General features: G+C 35.1%; 1 protein-coding gene across 1 annotated transcript in view; it reads left to right on the forward strand.

Moving 5' to 3' along the window:
• Positions 1-8,895, forward strand: part of LOC111504954 (peritrophin-44) — a 28,665-nt gene extending 19,770 nt beyond the window's left edge. Inside the window, exons 7-11 of the mRNA XM_023159680.2 lie at positions 3,222-3,242; positions 4,152-4,331; positions 7,023-7,040; positions 7,485-7,511; positions 8,693-8,895. Of these exons, the coding sequence (XP_023015448.2) occupies positions 3,222-3,242; positions 4,152-4,331; positions 7,023-7,040; positions 7,485-7,511; positions 8,693-8,847 (401 nt within the window). The 3' untranslated portion in view covers positions 8,848-8,895. The remainder of the gene's footprint in view (positions 1-3,221; positions 3,243-4,151; positions 4,332-7,022; positions 7,041-7,484; positions 7,512-8,692) is intronic.
• The last annotated feature ends 8,300 nt before the right edge of the window (positions 8,896-17,195 follow it).

The raw sequence follows: 17,195 nt of genomic DNA on the forward strand, positions 1-17,195 counted from the left end.
AATTAAATAAAGTGACTTTCTGTACAGAATGTCATGTTGATCAGAATTATTATACAGGATGTTTCTTAAGTGCGGTATAAAACTTCAGAGGGGGGTTCGTAATGTCGTTTTGAGAAAAAAAGTTTCAGTGAACATATATGTCTGGGGTTGCTTCGTTCCTGAAATACAGGGCGTTGATATTTGCAAGAAACGGATTTATAAAATATCATAAATATCCTTACACAGACGCTTATTTGGTCCGAACTAGATTGAAATCATCAAGTCCAGTGGGCCTCACTGCCAACAAACAATATTGAGAAAAAAAACGCCACTGCCTTTTTTGTAGCGTTTCATTTTGTCGGATTAGGCAACTAAAACTACAACTATCTGGTGAATGATCTCGCAAAAAGTCATTGTAGGATTCACCTGTTGATCTTGCTGATAGAAAAAATGGCCCAATTAGGTAGTCAACAATCATTCCTACCCAAACTTTCAGCGGAAATTGTTGCTGAAAATTACTTTCCGTAATAACGGAGGGATTTTCTTCGGCCCAATGACCACTCATTGTGAAATTCTATAACAGCATCTCCTGAAAAATATACTTCGTCCCTTAGTAAAATATTTGATGAAGAATTATTATTGTGTGCCATCGTATGAATCAACCACCTGCAAAACATGAATCCTGGGTGGAAATCCCGAGGTAGTACTATTTGAAGGATCTTATTCTATCGCATCAAGTATAGCTTCTTCTAGAATGAGTTGGAGTTGTTACAGTTTCTGGTTTTCCACCACCTGCACCACCCCAGATAAAAGAGCTTGGGCCAGCGGTATATGATATAGGTAAAAACGGTTTCTTTTTATAACTGTTTATACAGTTTTTGGGCTGACTTTCAGCTGCAGTGCTATCTTTCTGGTACTATTTGAAGGATCTTATTCTATCGCATCAAGTATAGCTTCTTCTAGCTCAGGAGTTGTTACAGTTTCTGGTCTTCCACCACCTGCACCACCCCAGGCAGTAGAGCTTGGACCAGCTGTATATGATATGAGCTGTATATGTAGACGGTTTCTTTTTAAAACTGTTTATACGGTTTTTGGGCTGACTTTCAGCTGCAGTGCTGTCTTCCTGGTAATTTTGAAGGATATTATTCTATCGCATCAAGAATAGCTTTTTCTAGCTCAGGCGTTGTTACAGTTTCTGGTCTTTCACTACCTGCATTTTTATTAAAACTCCCAGTTTCACATGGAATTATTCGGTTAAGATATCTGTCGCAGTAAAATCATTGATAATGGAATCACTGCTAATTAACAACTCTGACTTTCACCGATATGACAACACTATCACTGACAGCTGGTCTCCAAAGCAGGTATTCATGATATGCAAAGTGGCCTAATTTTTTTTAATTCAATATAATAGAACTGGCCGATACTTGTATATTTTATGTATATACAAGTATGTGTATTGTATGTATATACAATATACAAGTATGTATGTATGTATGTATATGCAATATATAAGTATATTGTATGATTTACACTATAAAGGATTTTACAAAAACCGTACACGTGTTTTGCTATACCATAGCTTCCTCAAGCTCAACCTAAAAGTTACCTACTTATAAATTACAACCATTTTATACTCTAACATATTACCCACTCGTATACCTACTTTCTAATGAATGAATCTACCTGAAAAGGTGAATTCATTCATTAGGGAAATTCACCTGGAAATGAACAGACTCAATCATGGCGCATTATTCAATTCAGTTTGATCGTTCATGAGATATTGAGAATTTTTAATTTTTTTTGAAAAAAGGTTGGTTGGGAACCAGGATCATTTCGATCATTTCGAATTTAATCAAATTCCTCTCCAGAGCTCGGAAAAAAAGTAGTTTTTTCGTGTTGATAATATAACTGTTTTGAAAACCATCGGACATATTAGACACGTTTGTTTCATGTCATTTTGTGTTGGTGTTGTCTCGAAAATTTTGATTGTTTGCAATGTTTTTCATTTCTTTCACATACGTATCTGATATATCTGATGGTTTATGAAATAGTAATATCATCAACACGAAAAAACTACTTTTCGAGCCCTGAAGAAAAATTTAATTAAATTCGAAACGACGGCAAGTAAACAATTGTTTTTTACGAAAAAATTGATCCTGTTATCCAACCAACCTTTTTTCAGAAAAATAATTGGATCACTAAACTAGTTAACTGTTTTTAAATTTGTTCATTTCCATTATGTCCAACAGGTTAAGTTTCAAATTTTTCTTCTGGAAATAGAGGAGCTTGTATTCATGGTTGAACTCATGTCCGTCTGTAATTAAATGAGAGGCATATGTGGATTTTTTTTCATTATGGAAGCTATTCCTGCGTTCCTTTATGCGGGCTTTGAACGTTATTCCAGTTTGACCTATATAAATCATCAGGCATGATAATTTATACACTCCCGATTTTTCTAAAACTAAGCTTTCATCTTTGTTATTTTTAATGCCTAAGTTGTTGTTGGTTTTGAAAGCAATATTCACACCTTTGTTGTGCAGAAAATATGGAATATTTGTAGTGGGTTGGTCTAAGTAGGTTGAGGTTCTATAACCCTTCATAGTGAAAATCATACAATAAACAGTATTGTATTGAAAACGAAGCTAGATATGAAGACAGCACAAGCGACAAAAAAGTTGTATTTTCAGTTGATTTTTCTAATAATAATAAAAAAATATAATAACATGTCTGTGGTGTCCTTTTTTTTCATTATATTGTTGGTTGTGGTGTCCACTGAGACTCCACTGGACCCAATAGTTTCATTATAGTTAAGGCAAAATGAGCGCCTCATTATTTCAGATAACTGTAGCAGACTTCAACCAATTTGGTGTGGGGATGTTCATGATATTTTATGTTGCTAATTTTGAAAATATTTCAGTTGTTCCGTTGTCTATATTTTTCATGAACACAATTCGTTTCTTCAGAGGCCAGTTCCAAGAAAAAAAAATGTGCAAAATATTTGACAAGCGAGGTATTGTTTTTTGTCATTTCGACATGAATAAATGATGAAAAACTGATCGAGTTGCTGAGATTTTTCAGAGCATGCTCTCTACTAATGTCCCATGACAATGTGAGAAGCAAGAGTTTTATAGTTCTAGATTATTGAAGTTATTTATGAAATTAGTGGATCCATCCAATGATGAGAATGTCATGATTGGTATGCTGTCGATGTCATCATAATCTAAATGTTTTTGTTTCAGTGACACCAACATATCCTACAGGTGAGTGTGATTATTTCAGATATAAAACAAATATCAAGTGGTAAAGATACTAGTCATATACTTATTTGATTGAAATTATGTTATTTGTTCAACAATTTCAGCAAATTATTATTCATGAACTCCTCAAGAGTTTTCATATGTTTCCAGTGTGTGGTGTAGAAAATATTCACAAGGTTGATTCTTAAATTCATATTGTACGATTTGAAAAAAACTTTAAGGGAAAACTCTGTAAATATACCTATGTAATACTCCAACCGTAGGAATATTTCACAAGATCTATGTATTTTTTTCATTTTTGTTATTGTATGTATATATTTTGAGATATTCAGCTTGTTCATACATTCACCTACCTCAACAAATTATAGGAAATTTGTTTTTTCACTCAAACATCACTACTAATTAATATTACTGGAGGTTCTTCCCAACACCAAACCGTTATTCTAACACCTCGACACGTGTTTCGATCACCAAGTGATCATCTTCAAGAGAAAGATCAAAACTGATCTTGATCTTCCTGAAAATAACAAATTTCCGATGATTGAGGAAGGTTAATGGAAAGAAGATCAAGATCAGTTTTGATCTTCCTCTTGAAGATGATCACTTGGTGGCCGAAACACGTGACGAGGTAATAAAATAACAGTTTGGTATTGGGGAAAAACTTCAGTAATATTCATTACTACACCAAAGGTTCCAAACAGTGCGTCACAATCACTACTAATTGTTACTTCTCAGGATCATTTTTGAGTTTTCGTATTGTTCAGTTCAATTTTCTTACAAAAAGCTGAAAATGAATATTGATCAGAATATAGAAACAGATATAAACTGGATGAAAAAACATGATAAAAAAAATGATGAAAAAATTAAATATCTGGAAAGTACACATAAAAAAATGTACATTTTTTCTCACAGGTCCAACGCCTCTTCCCACGTGTTTCTATTCTGAATCTAGTGTATACTACTACGATCCAACTGACTGCAAGAAGGTATATGACTGTAACAAAGGCACCTTGTATTCCGAGACATGTCCTGATGGTTTGTACTGGAACCATATTCAAAACTACTGCGATGATTTCGATAATGTAGATTGCAGTAAGTATAAAATATCTCCATCCACGTGATTTCTATCGAGTACTCAAAACGAGGCTATTCAGCTCATATCACTCAAAACATTAGGTATAACTCATGACAATGATAATAGCATTGGGACCGTAGAAAGGTAGGCTCTGGAAAACAAGACCACTGTCTAGGTTGTATGTGGCAATTTACAGAGGATGTGAAGTCTGACAAACTACACTGCCTGTTCAACACTATCCAGTTGCTTTTAGAACCACAAACGGATCTACGACCACACGGTTCTAGGTACTGAAAGACGTATACACAACTGCCTCGATAAGGTTCAAAAGTCTATAGTGATACTACTAAAATATATTGTGGATGACCTTGAATTTCCCAGGAAAAATTTTTCGAGAGGCTCTACGTGTTGTGAATAGTTTTCTGAAGTAATATTCACGAACGTATCTAGCCACTCAAATCAGACATGCCAGCCCTCGCAAAGTTCGAAGTTTTCTGTAGAAGGCTTTGAAAAATAATGAACTGATAATCTCAATGGGGTTTCAGAAGCCCTCCTGAGTTAGGACTCCAGATTTAGATGGGTTGGATACATAGTGATAGAAAAAACTACTTGGTATTCATCGTCACCACACATGACAACTTTCCGCAATTGACTTATTATACAGAAATGATAAAACGTCATAGAAATATCTGCCGTAATCTGTTTATGGTAAGATCTCATGGATTCTATGAATGGATTATAGATCTTCACAGCAAGGAATTACGTATAATATCGCATGAGCTCATCTGATATTGAAGTTAAATTAGGTTAGGCCCAAAGTGAGGGGGTCTATTCGACCCTACACCGCAACCCGCAAGGGTTTCTTGTGACTCACAACTATTCACACTCGACCAAATAAACACAGCTTCTAAACGAAACTGATTAGTTTGTGTGGTGAGTGGTCTTTCAAGTCAGATGATAAGAGTACGGCTCTGCTGAACTTTAAAAACCTGAGTCGGTCCCCAACAGGGCAGGCATAAAGTATGTGCTCTGCTGTTTCTTCCTTTTCCAAACAGGGGCAACACACACTGTCTTCCGACAGTCCAAGTCTCTGCATATGATGATTCAAATGACAGTGACCTGTGAGTAGGCCTGTTAGATATCGTAGTTCAGCGATACATCTAATAACTGTTTGGTGTCAAGCTTCGAAGCGTGGATAAACTCTTGGAGTGAGCCAGTGCTGGAAAATTCTGCCAAAACTCCATAAATCTACTTGCCATCCAGGAGTTGAATTTTTGTTTGACAAAGCCTAAAGCGATGCCAACGACAGGCTCTGGTCCGATGAAGCTGCTTGCAGCACCCTCCTTTGCAAGGGAGTCAGCAGCCTCATTGCCTTACAGGCTAGTATGGCCAGAAATCCAGACAAGACAAACAATCTGTTGAGTCTCCCTATCGAGGAGAGTCGTTTTTGGCAATTTGCTACCAATGTAGATGTTACTTGGTAGAAGCCAAGAGCTTCCAACGCCGCTTCATTGTCCAAGAATATTTTCATTGACTTGTGCATGAGGTAGGACTCTTCCAATCCCTTCGCAAACAACTCAATAGCATAAATTTCCACTTCAAATACAGTAGCATAGGTTCCTAGGCAGGTTGATGTCTCTGTCCTGGGTCTACGACTGAAAACACCTGCACCAGAACCGGAAGGTGTTTTTGATCCATTTGTGAACCAACAACTATCTGCTCTTAATATCTCCTTTGCCCGGAGGATCCGGTCTTCTTTACTCGGAAACAGTATTTTATAAAGCAGTTCGTAGTTGACAGTTGAAGGCATAAAGGCAGAGGTCATTTCCAAAATGCTGTTACTCCCAGTGTCAACCAACAGGCAATGTGCACGAGTCTATATGCAGTTCATGTAGCCTTTCTCTCCAGAAAAATGTGAAGAAGAGGTAGATGTAGAAGGATCTGGCCGCTGACGGCCAGTACCATTAATGGTACTGATGGTACCATTAATGACTAGACCTGTCTCTGTAAGCCAGAGAGTTTCGCCTGATATTTACTCAGAAGTCTCACAAATTCAAGTGTGTTATCCATAAGGTATTTTGCACCATCTAGATGCCGGATAGGTGAATACTCACATTGGGTGGAACAACGCCACGACATAAGGTGAGTTCAATGAAGAACTCTCTTTTCAGAAAATGGCAACATAAACTACTATATCTATTCATGGAAACTTTGGAATAGTGGAGTGAACTCAATATGAAAACTCGAAACATGCCTGTCTGATTTATGTAATAGTTGTTCCAGATACCTTGCATTGAAAAATCAGCATTCAATGATTTCATTCAGTGAAGTTGACAAATGGAACGTGTCCTTTCTTCAATGAAATCTAATAATTACAGAATTTATAGAAGACATTAACCTGGAAGTAGTCTACAATCGCTCTTTACGGTCATTGCAGCTGCCCTACTTCAGAAATGAATCGCCAGTAAAAGACAGAGTCCCCCTACCTTCCGTTAGAGACCTTACGATTATATTGTTCATGTGGTAGTATTATGCCCAAGTTAGCGTGGCCTAGAACCTTCATTCCGTATCAACATGTTCCAACTTATTACTAATCGTTTGTCAGTTATATGATCAAAATCACATAAAAAAGTGATATAGCTCTTCTTCAAACGTGCCTCCAGTCCTGCCACTGTCCCCAAAATATATTTATATTTTTTGTGTTTCAGCTCGAGGAGGCGGAACTGGTAAGTTTTTAAAAATCTTTTCACAAAAAGCGATTTACCAACTGAATTAGTGTTCACAAAAGAAGTGTTGAACTCATTTTAAAACTGATTTTCGAAAGATTTCAGTGATGAAGGAGTCAAAAAATGTATAGAGCTGATAAAGGTATTAATTGGCCACAAGTTGGGCGCCAACTCGTTAAATGCAGTTTCTGATTGATGTGATGAATATTGCAAATGAGTTTGCACTACATTGTGGTTGATAATCCTGAAAGATTAGAAGAGCCATCCATTTTTCTTGCACTGACAGTTGCTGGGAAACTGGAAAGGCATTGTGTTGATCTATTGTGGAAGTAGAAGCAACAAACCCCAAATTTGGCACATATCACACCAATCTTTCGAATATCAGCAGCGCCATTTGATGAACATTTATAATTGAAAAGAATGATTTGATGCTTGGTTTTTCAGTACCGCCACCAACCACTGCAGCTCCAAGTGAGTATGACTTCTAATTTCATCCTTTCACCTGTTTTCAGGTTATTTGAATATACACTCCTCAAAACAACCAAAGGATGACTACTTTGTGATGATCGTTTACAAGAATAAGTTTAATGATAAATATAATAATGTGACCTTTGGAATTTACTATTTTTGGAAATGATGGTCGATCCAGTGTAAAGAGAAGAAGTAATGACGTTTTCTTTGTTGCTGTTTATCTTTGTGATGATCGTTTACAAGAATAAGTTTAATGATAAATATAATAATGTGACCTTTGGAATTTACTATTTTTGTAAATGATGGTCGATCCAGAGTAAAGAGAAGAAGTAATGACGTTTTCTTTGCTGCTGTTTATCTTCAAGAGTCCCATTTGAAGGTGGATCAATAATGGTGTGGGGTGCAATAACACTCAATGATCGCAAAGACCTTGTAGTCATCCGCAAAGAATCCCTGACCGCCCAAAGGTACGTCGATGAGGTGTTGGATGTCCAGATACGTCACAGACCAGAAACAGGACGGCACAACATCATTTTTATGTACGATGGGGCCCCTTTCCACGTGCAGGGATCGTGCGTCAGACTACCTACAAGTCCACAATACTTTGGGGTGGTCCGCTTGCAGCCCAGACCTAAAACTCATCAAATATGTCTGGGATACACTGAAAAGAAGAATCCGAAGCTGACAAAATGAACCCACCACTTTGGATGAGCTGTAAATCGTTGGGAGAGTTGGCCTCAAGAAAACCTCAAGAGACTTCTAAGAATAATTCCCCAGCGAATCCGAGCTGCGATTTCTGAAACAAGAAGAAAACACAAGATACTGAGTCGTGAATTTTAACACAAGACAATGATTTGTCTACTTTTGATTTCAATAATTGAAAGGTTTCCATTCTGATTTTGGTAGTTCTTTACTTTTCCCACGTGCACTTAATACACAACAATGAAAATATTCAGTGATTTAGCATGGATATGGTAGCCATTTGCATTGCCTTTCAGAATAATATAACATATAAAAAGTTTTCCACTGATAAAAAAATAAGAAGCTCAGAAAAGTGATCCTTCAATTGTTTTGAGGAGTTTAGTAGGCTTACTTGATATGCATCAACGTTTTCAACGATAGTCCCAACCTAGTTTTCCTCTAATACATTGATGCTCATTAATAATTATATTTTTTCACAGTATCAGTTTGCAGTAATTTGCCTGATGGAGCCTTAGTTCCTCATCCATGGAATCCATCGAAGTTCTACGAATGTGTGAGAGGAATACCTGTTACTTTCACTTGTGAAGGCAAACAAGTATTCGATCCAGTTAAACTTGTTTGTGTGGATGCTTGATATTGTCATAGTTTTTGGTTCGAATAATAAATATGTGATTTGAAGAAATAGTTTTTCATTCAATCGAACAGATTGGGTTAGACCGGGGCAAGATGAGATAGTTAGACAAAAGTCGTTATTCAAAAAAATAATTAAACTTTTTGATGAAATTCTCCAACACTTATACGTTTTTATCTTTTAATTCAACGTTGTGGCATGCAAAAACATGTAACTTTTTGCGAAATAATGATTGATGTGAGTTCGGAGGATTTTCTGTTTTGCTCCACAGCGAAAATTAGAGGGGAAACGGTATGGGGTAGAACGAGAAAACATTCTGATCAGGCAAACAACATTCAACAATATTTTTGTCTCTCTTTCTTCCTCATTGGCTCCGGCACTTCCATGGCACACGCTGCAGATGACCCAAACTTCTGTTGACTCTAAGTATGCATACTCACAATAAATGCAAGCATAGTCATCATCCTCCTCTTGAGATAAACCAGCTTCTGATTCAATTTCTGTTTTACGCATTTTGGTTTGATGCTTCTTCTCGATGTTTTTCCTACCAGTCGTCTTTTCCTGCCATACCAGTTTCATTATCGAATAGTTATCTATTCTCCGCAGTCATTGATGGAATCAGTGTCAGCATTAACAGTATCACAAGCTTTTCTTCCTCGGCATTCTCAGGTCGACTTCGGAACGTCGTATGTAACTGAGGCTCGAAAAAACCCCATATTGTTAGTGAGAGCAGCATTTACTGCTACCCTCATATCTCCTCCTCCCCATTTGCCACAATCTGTTTACCGTTTATAGTTGCCATCCATTTCACCTTCCATTCATATTTGAACCCTTTCACATGAGATCTAAATTAACTGTAAATATAATAAATCAAAACAAAAAAAACTAACTGGCGTATGTTAGCTCAAATAGCAGTTACGAAAGTATAGAATGAACAAAAATATGCAAAAAATAATACACTCAGTTACGATAAAATTCATGATATGTTAGAAAGGCTATGATTGGCAACTCATTTAATCCCTTACGAGTATTATCAATCCATCAACTTCAATGGAGTCTATAATCTTCTCAGATGATGACAATTTCAAGCAAATAACCAGATATGGCTCTCGATAATCATATCTCAGACCTTGGAATTATTTATCAGTGAGAGTTTTGATCAAAACAAATTATAATTCGCAGTAATAAAATGGTTGAGAAATTTCTGAGATGAATAAAATTAGTGTGAAATGAGTTTATTGAACGAGAACATCATTTGGGCACAGATAATATCAGATAATACTATTGAAAGATATTACTCATAAAAAAATTGAATCTCTTGAAGACAGCTACAAAATGTTGGTAAATTCAATAGCTTTGACATATCGAAATGGAAAGGTAGGAACGTGAGAAACTTTAGATCATGTAGATATCTGGAAAGACAAAATATCCTGAGAAATCAACAGTTTTTATAGAAGTAATTACTAGGGAAAAGCTTGCTTTTCATTTCAAAACTACTGTAGAAGACTTTTCCTGAGATACGATGATGAATACTATTGAAATTTCAGTCTGAAAGAAAATAAACAGATGAGTAGTACCATATAGTAGTAGTAGCATACAGTAGCATATTTAAGATATTTTTCAAATCCGACAACGTTGACAATTTCCCAATTTTCAATAATCCAGCATATATAAACAGGTGAATTACTATAAAACATATATTGTACATTAACCTGGTGGATATGTACGATTTCTGGATACCTGGACCCTGGAAAATGGTGTTTTCCGCTAATCCTTCATACTATTGTTTGGTGTATAAATGACAGATCTTTTTTTATAGGTTTTATAACAATTGTTCACAAAAACACAGTCTTCAAAAATGAAGAATGAAGTCGCGTCAACATTTCAGTTCTGAACACATCAATAAAGTCTCTCTACACCGTAAATTGAATATTGAATAGATGCAGCCGTTACTATATGGTAAGAGATTATCATGAAAAATGAAAATAAAAGCCTCCTATATTTTCAACCACTCATTACATAATGATAACACTTCCAAAATACACCTGTTCATGCAGCTGCAGTTTCGTAAGAATGTATCATCGTTTCCTCCAACCGATTTCCTGTTAGGACAATAAGAGGATTGTTCTGAATCTTGGGGTTCTTGTTGAATACTCTTCGCGAGCCAAAGAATAACAGAATCAATACTTCTGACCGCTCTGGATTGAATGATTCCGTACAGTCTATCTTGACTTGTGTTTGTAAATCTTTTACTGAAAAAATCCTCACTTGTTTACTATGTAGTAAATGTTCAAGAGGTAGCGAAAACGTATGTGAATTTCTGGAACTTCAACTGACTGTTATAAGAAAACAAGTATATCTGAGGCACCAGTCAGTCTAATAATAACACTGATGATCTTCAAACATGACTCAACCTCTGACGGAAGCACCAAACTCTTACGAAGGTTCGAAATTGATGAACACTTCAATCCAGCAGATCACTATTATAATCTTCATGCAGTCATTGCTCACTGTGGCTCTGGCGTTGAATCCGGTCATTATTATGCCTTGGCCAAAGATGAAACGGAATGGTTCAAGTTAGACGATAGTCATGTCACTAAGTGTTCTGGCGATGTATATGAATTATTAGAGATACCCTACATTTTGTTTTATGAGAGATAGGATATTGGTAGATCAAGATCTTCAGATGATGTGGTGCTGCAGGTTTTCGGGTTTTCCTGCAGCTGAAAAAGCAAATGCGTCACTGTTATATGCGTTCCATGCCTTGATGGAACCGTTCTCCTTGTTCCTCACTTACAGCCTCTAGATTTTTGGGAAAGTCGTCCAGATGTGAGTGAAGGAAATGGATTTTGACCCCCATGTTGCAGCATAACATTTTGTAGTTTTGTATCAATTCAGCCACCAAAGTTTCGTAGTTGTCTTTGTTTAAGTCTAGACCCTGAAACTTCTGCTGAGTCCTTTGGGAGGCCCAGGTCTTGTACTGAATCGTTCAAGTGAAATTTGTGACTTATCTATAGGTGTGACTTATCTATAGGTGTGACTTATCTATAGGTTTTACTATTTTTTTCGTAATCTGCACACAAAATACTGTTAAGAATCACTAGTTAAATATCCTACAATTTTTTCATCGCAGACATGTGTTATCAAATGGAGAATAGCAGTGATCGATAGCATTTACAGATCCGCAAATGACATGAGATTTTGACATATTTTTGAACTCACTAGAAAATATTTTCGAAAAATTAGATTGCACAAAACAAAAAGAAAATATAGCCCTGTGTGATCTGCTTTAATCATGCGGTTTTTAAAAAATGATTAACTGTCCTACTAGGGGGAAAATTGTATTGATACTATATTCAATAAATTGATGGACGTAGCCGTTACTACGTGTTAGGAAATTATAATGAAGAAAAGAGAATTGAAACTTTCTAGTTCTTTATCACTTTTATTTGTAACTAACGTTACTGCAGTTACTACATTGTATAAGTTTGAAAATGTTCTTATAGGACGAAACGGCAAATAAAAGTGGTAAAGAACATAGAAACTTCAAATTCTTATTTCTTCATGATAATATATTCATAAATTTCACATGTTTTCCCTACGAAACAACAACAATAGAAACAGATCTGTCTGACCGACACGGACAAATCTTGAAATTGGAAATACATCAGAACAAATTGATAATAAACAAAAAGATAAGCCGACCTATATAACAGATTCAGGTAAATTTATATTCTATAACATCATTGAAAACACAGATTGGTCATTTATTGATGACAACATAAAAACTTATGATAAAATGAAAATTCTCATCGGTGAATTAGAAAAAGCATTCATGGACTCATTTCCTGAAAAAAACTATGATATAGAAACAAAAAAAGCAAATAATACATGGTTGAATAGCGAAATAAGAAACATGCGAGACCAGCTACACCTCTTGAACGAAATATATACAGAGTATCCTTCTGATTATCTCAAACAACAACTAAACATTTTTGGGAGAGAAAGTTTTTGGCTTTCTACTACTCCATCTTGATACAAAAAACGAGGATGAGGGAATCTTCCAAGGAAAGGAAGGGAGTAATCAATTTTAAAATAAGTAACTCTATATATGGATGTGTAGATCATGCAAAGAAGTAACTTTCAGACACAAACTGAAAGAAAGTCCTCCTGAAACAGCTACTTTCATATGAACATTGAATTACACGAAAGAAAAAATTCTTTCCAAACAAATACTTCTATATGAACACTGAATTATACAGAAGATACTTTTCTCTACTCAGTTTTGTATTTCAAACATTCGTTGTGGAATAAAAAATCAGATATCATTCACATGAGTTCTACTTTAAATGAATTGTAATAAATTGCACTTACGTGTGCAATTACTTATTATTACTCATCCTTGTTTTTTTTGTATCAAGATGGAGTAGTAGAAAGCCAAAAACTTTCTTTCCCAAAAATTATTCACTCCTAAAAATATAACCCCTTCAATTCAAACAACTAAACAGTTTGAAAAAAATATACAAAAAACTATTGCATATGCTGAAAGGAAATGTGATGACAATCGTACAAAAAAATCGAAAAATCAAAATAAATGCATGTGGATTATCGTAAAGAGAACAAAAACAGAGAACAACGACTTAAACACCAGTCTCACCAAACACCTTCTATGCCTACTTTATAAATAATCCAAAAAACCTAATAAAAGAAATAGATAGTTCAAACTTGAACCCTCTCAAAAAACTAAACAATTTGAATCTTGAAAATTTCACTATAATAAAATTTACCTACAATGAAGTTAGAGATGTATTAAAATCAAGTAACTCTATATATCAAGAAATGGTTCTTATGGAGATTCTGTGAAACGTGTTCTTCCTTACGAATCAGTAGAGAATTGTCCTAAAAATCTAGAAAAGAAAATTGGATTGGATGATTTAGGAAACACTTGTTACATGAATAGCATTTTACAAGTGTTGTTCATGACGAAGAATTTCAAGAACGAAGTTTTAATAATGAACGAAAACGGGAATGTTTCCTGCTTATTCATCAAACTCAAACAACTGTTCATGCAGCTGCAGTTTCGTAAGAAGGTATCATCTTTCCCTCCAACCAATTTCCTGGAGTCTTTGAAGTCCACTAAATACTCGTTAGGACAACAAGAGAATTGTTCCGAATTCTTGGGGTTCTTGTTGAATACTCTTCGTGAGCAAAACAATAGCAAAATCAATACTCCCAGCTGCTCTGGGCTGAATGATTCCATACAACCCATCTCGTCTTGTGTTTGTAAATATTTTGCTGGAAAAATACTCACTTGTTTACTTTGTGGTAAATGTTCAAGAAGAACTGAAAACTTATGTGAATTTCTGGAACTTCATATAGATTTTCCTAATACGACTAATTACCAGTCCGTGCAAAGCTTATTGTTAAATCATCTGAAAATGGAATTTTTAACAGGCGATGATCGACTGTATTGTCAAACATGCGCCAAACTAACTGACTGTTATAAGGAAACAAGTATAGCTGAGGCACCAGTCAATCTAATAATAACACTGATGATTTTCAAACAAGACTCAACCTCTAACGGAAGCAAGAAACTCTTTGGAAGGTTCGAAATAGATGAACATTTCAACCTAGCAGACCACTGTTATAATATTCATGCAGTCATTGTTCACTGTGGTTCTGGCGTTGAATATGGTCATTATTACGCCTTGGTCAAAGAAGAAACGGCCTGGTATAAGTTTGACGATAGTTGTGTCACGAAGTGTTCTGGTGATGCATTGAATTTATTGGAGCCTCTGGAGACACCCTACATTTTGTTTTATGAGAGAGAGGACATTGTTAGATCAAGATCTTCAGATGATGTGGTGCTGCAGGTTTTTCCGGGTTTTCCTGCAGCTGAAAAAGCAAATGCGCCACTGGAATCAATGAAGTCGCCCCGGAGCGCCAATTAATTTTTATTGTTGTATTTATTTTATTTTTATCGTTGTTTTATATAGATATATTAAAAAATAAATCCAGCAGAGATATATATGAACTAAATGTTGAAGTGATCAAATGCATATTGAATTTAGTCTTAATCCCTCTAACTAAACTGCTGAACCAGTGTACAAAAGAGTGCATTTTCCCTTCCGTCTTGAGAGAAGCATTAGTAATACCTATCTTCAAAAGTGGGAATCCAAATGATCCTACAAACTACAGACCAATATCTCTGCTACCAGTAATATCAAAAATATTTGAAATGGCTATACAAGACATAGCAACAAAATAACATCTTTTGAAAAACTACACTATACAGAAATGACATTTTGTGATCTATGCAAAGCATTTGATTGTGTATCACATGAAATTCTCTTGAATTAATTAAAACTATATAATTTTTCTATTTCTATTTTCTAAGTATGAGTTTATCAACTCATACTTAGAAAATCGATTTCAAACTGCAAAAGTGAGCAATTCTCTATCAACAAGAAAAAAATTACAAATGGTGTACCGCATGGATCTATTTTGGGACCTCTATTATTCATAATTTTCATTGATGACCTACCATATCGGGAAAACCCGATATCATATATTTTATATGCAGACGGTACTACAATCCAAAAAATTGCTAAAAGTCTAGATAAGGCACTTATTTTATTCTCTGAAGCACAGTCACAAACTGAAAGGTGGTTCAATGCTAACGAATTATATCGGAATAAAAATAAAACCCAAAACATGGTATTCACCCTAAGAAATATGGAAATTTATTCAAATTCGCAAAGTAGTGTGAAATTTTTGGAATTCATTTTGAGGATGAAATAAAATGGGATCATCACATAAATGAACTTCAAAAAAACTCATGAGAGATCTACTTTTACTAAGAAATCTTTCCAGACAAGTTTCAAAGCAACTCTTCGAACGGCATATTTTTTCTTGTATGAGTCCATTATTTGTTTTGGTATTGTCGCCCTGGGACATGCAGCAGACTGTGATAGAATATTCCGACACCAACGGAAAGCAATTAGAATATTAGGCAATATCGACTACAGAGATGAATGTCGAAATTCATTAATTAAATTAAAAATACTAATCTTTCCTTCTCTCTATATCATGGAAAATTTAATATACATAAAAATATGAAAGTTTTGAAAATGTGCACAACCACAACACTATCATGAAAATGACTTGAGTACAAACTACTGCCGCTTAAAAAGATGTCAAAATGTACTGTGAAACTTTACAATAAATTACCACAAAAAATAAGATCTTTACCTAATAACATATTCAAAATAAGGATAAAATATTTTTTAATAAAAAACGCTTTCTTCAGCACCGAAGAATTCTCACACAGTGATATAAGTTCTTTAACCATATAGACATTTGTCGTTGTTTTATAATACCCACTTTAAATTTCATTGGATTGTTTTTAAGGGTGCTCGTCGACATATCTCAGATGTACTTATAAGATATAAATGTTTTTATTAAAAAACTTTTTTCTTTGAATTGTGAGCATCTATCGTTTATTTTAATATTAATAGATGCCTGACATATGCTAATTTTATTAATATGAATGTATTGACTTGTGTAAATACTGATGAATGTATAAAACACCAATAAATTATCTATCTATCTATACAGGGTGTCCCTGGACTTCCTCTTTTCCTCTCGGGAATGTATAGATGGGGTCAAAATATCACCAGTACTTCATATAACTTTTTTTCCTAAAAGTCTTCGTAATCAAGTTACGGGCCCTCGAAGTTACAAAATGAAAAATGTTTGTCTTTGATAACTTCTCAAGTGAATATTCAAAATCATCCAAATTTTGGTATTTGACTAAACAAATGAATTCCTTCGATGAGCTTTCATATAGGAATCAGTTGTTTTGCTACAAAGTCAGGAACGGACTACCCCCGATGGTCCACACCCCAAAACTTTGAAATGACAGATATTTTTCAACAAATTAAGGTTACTTGGACAATTTTATGAATAAAAGTACTCGTGTGGAAAGTCGATCGGAGCAACGAGTCTTGATAAAAATGTAGTTCTACTCGACGACATCAAACCCGCTCGTCCACCATTATTTGAAATGAATAATTATCAAAGCAGAAATAATAATGATAACGGTAATTCAACAACATTTATCCTGAGATGTCTACCATTATTCGAAAATATTAGTTTTTAAGGAAAATGGAAATGATAGGTAAAATGTTTATAACGAATTTTTATAATGCAAACACGTTTAACTAACGAAACTCAAGAGCCTCAAGAGCAAACAGAAATGAAAAATCCGCTACAGAAACTGCTCGATATGACCACCTTCTCTCTCTATACATTTTCTTAGTCTGCGAAGACACCCTCTCTGTACTTGAAAT

The sequence above is a fragment of the Leptinotarsa decemlineata genome, unplaced genomic scaffold, assembly GCF_025532065.1.
Source record: "Leptinotarsa decemlineata unplaced genomic scaffold, Ldec_3_MD MMD2_tig00002082_RagTag_RagTag, whole genome shotgun sequence".
Classification (NCBI taxonomy): domain Eukaryota; kingdom Metazoa; phylum Arthropoda; class Insecta; order Coleoptera; family Chrysomelidae; genus Leptinotarsa; species Leptinotarsa decemlineata.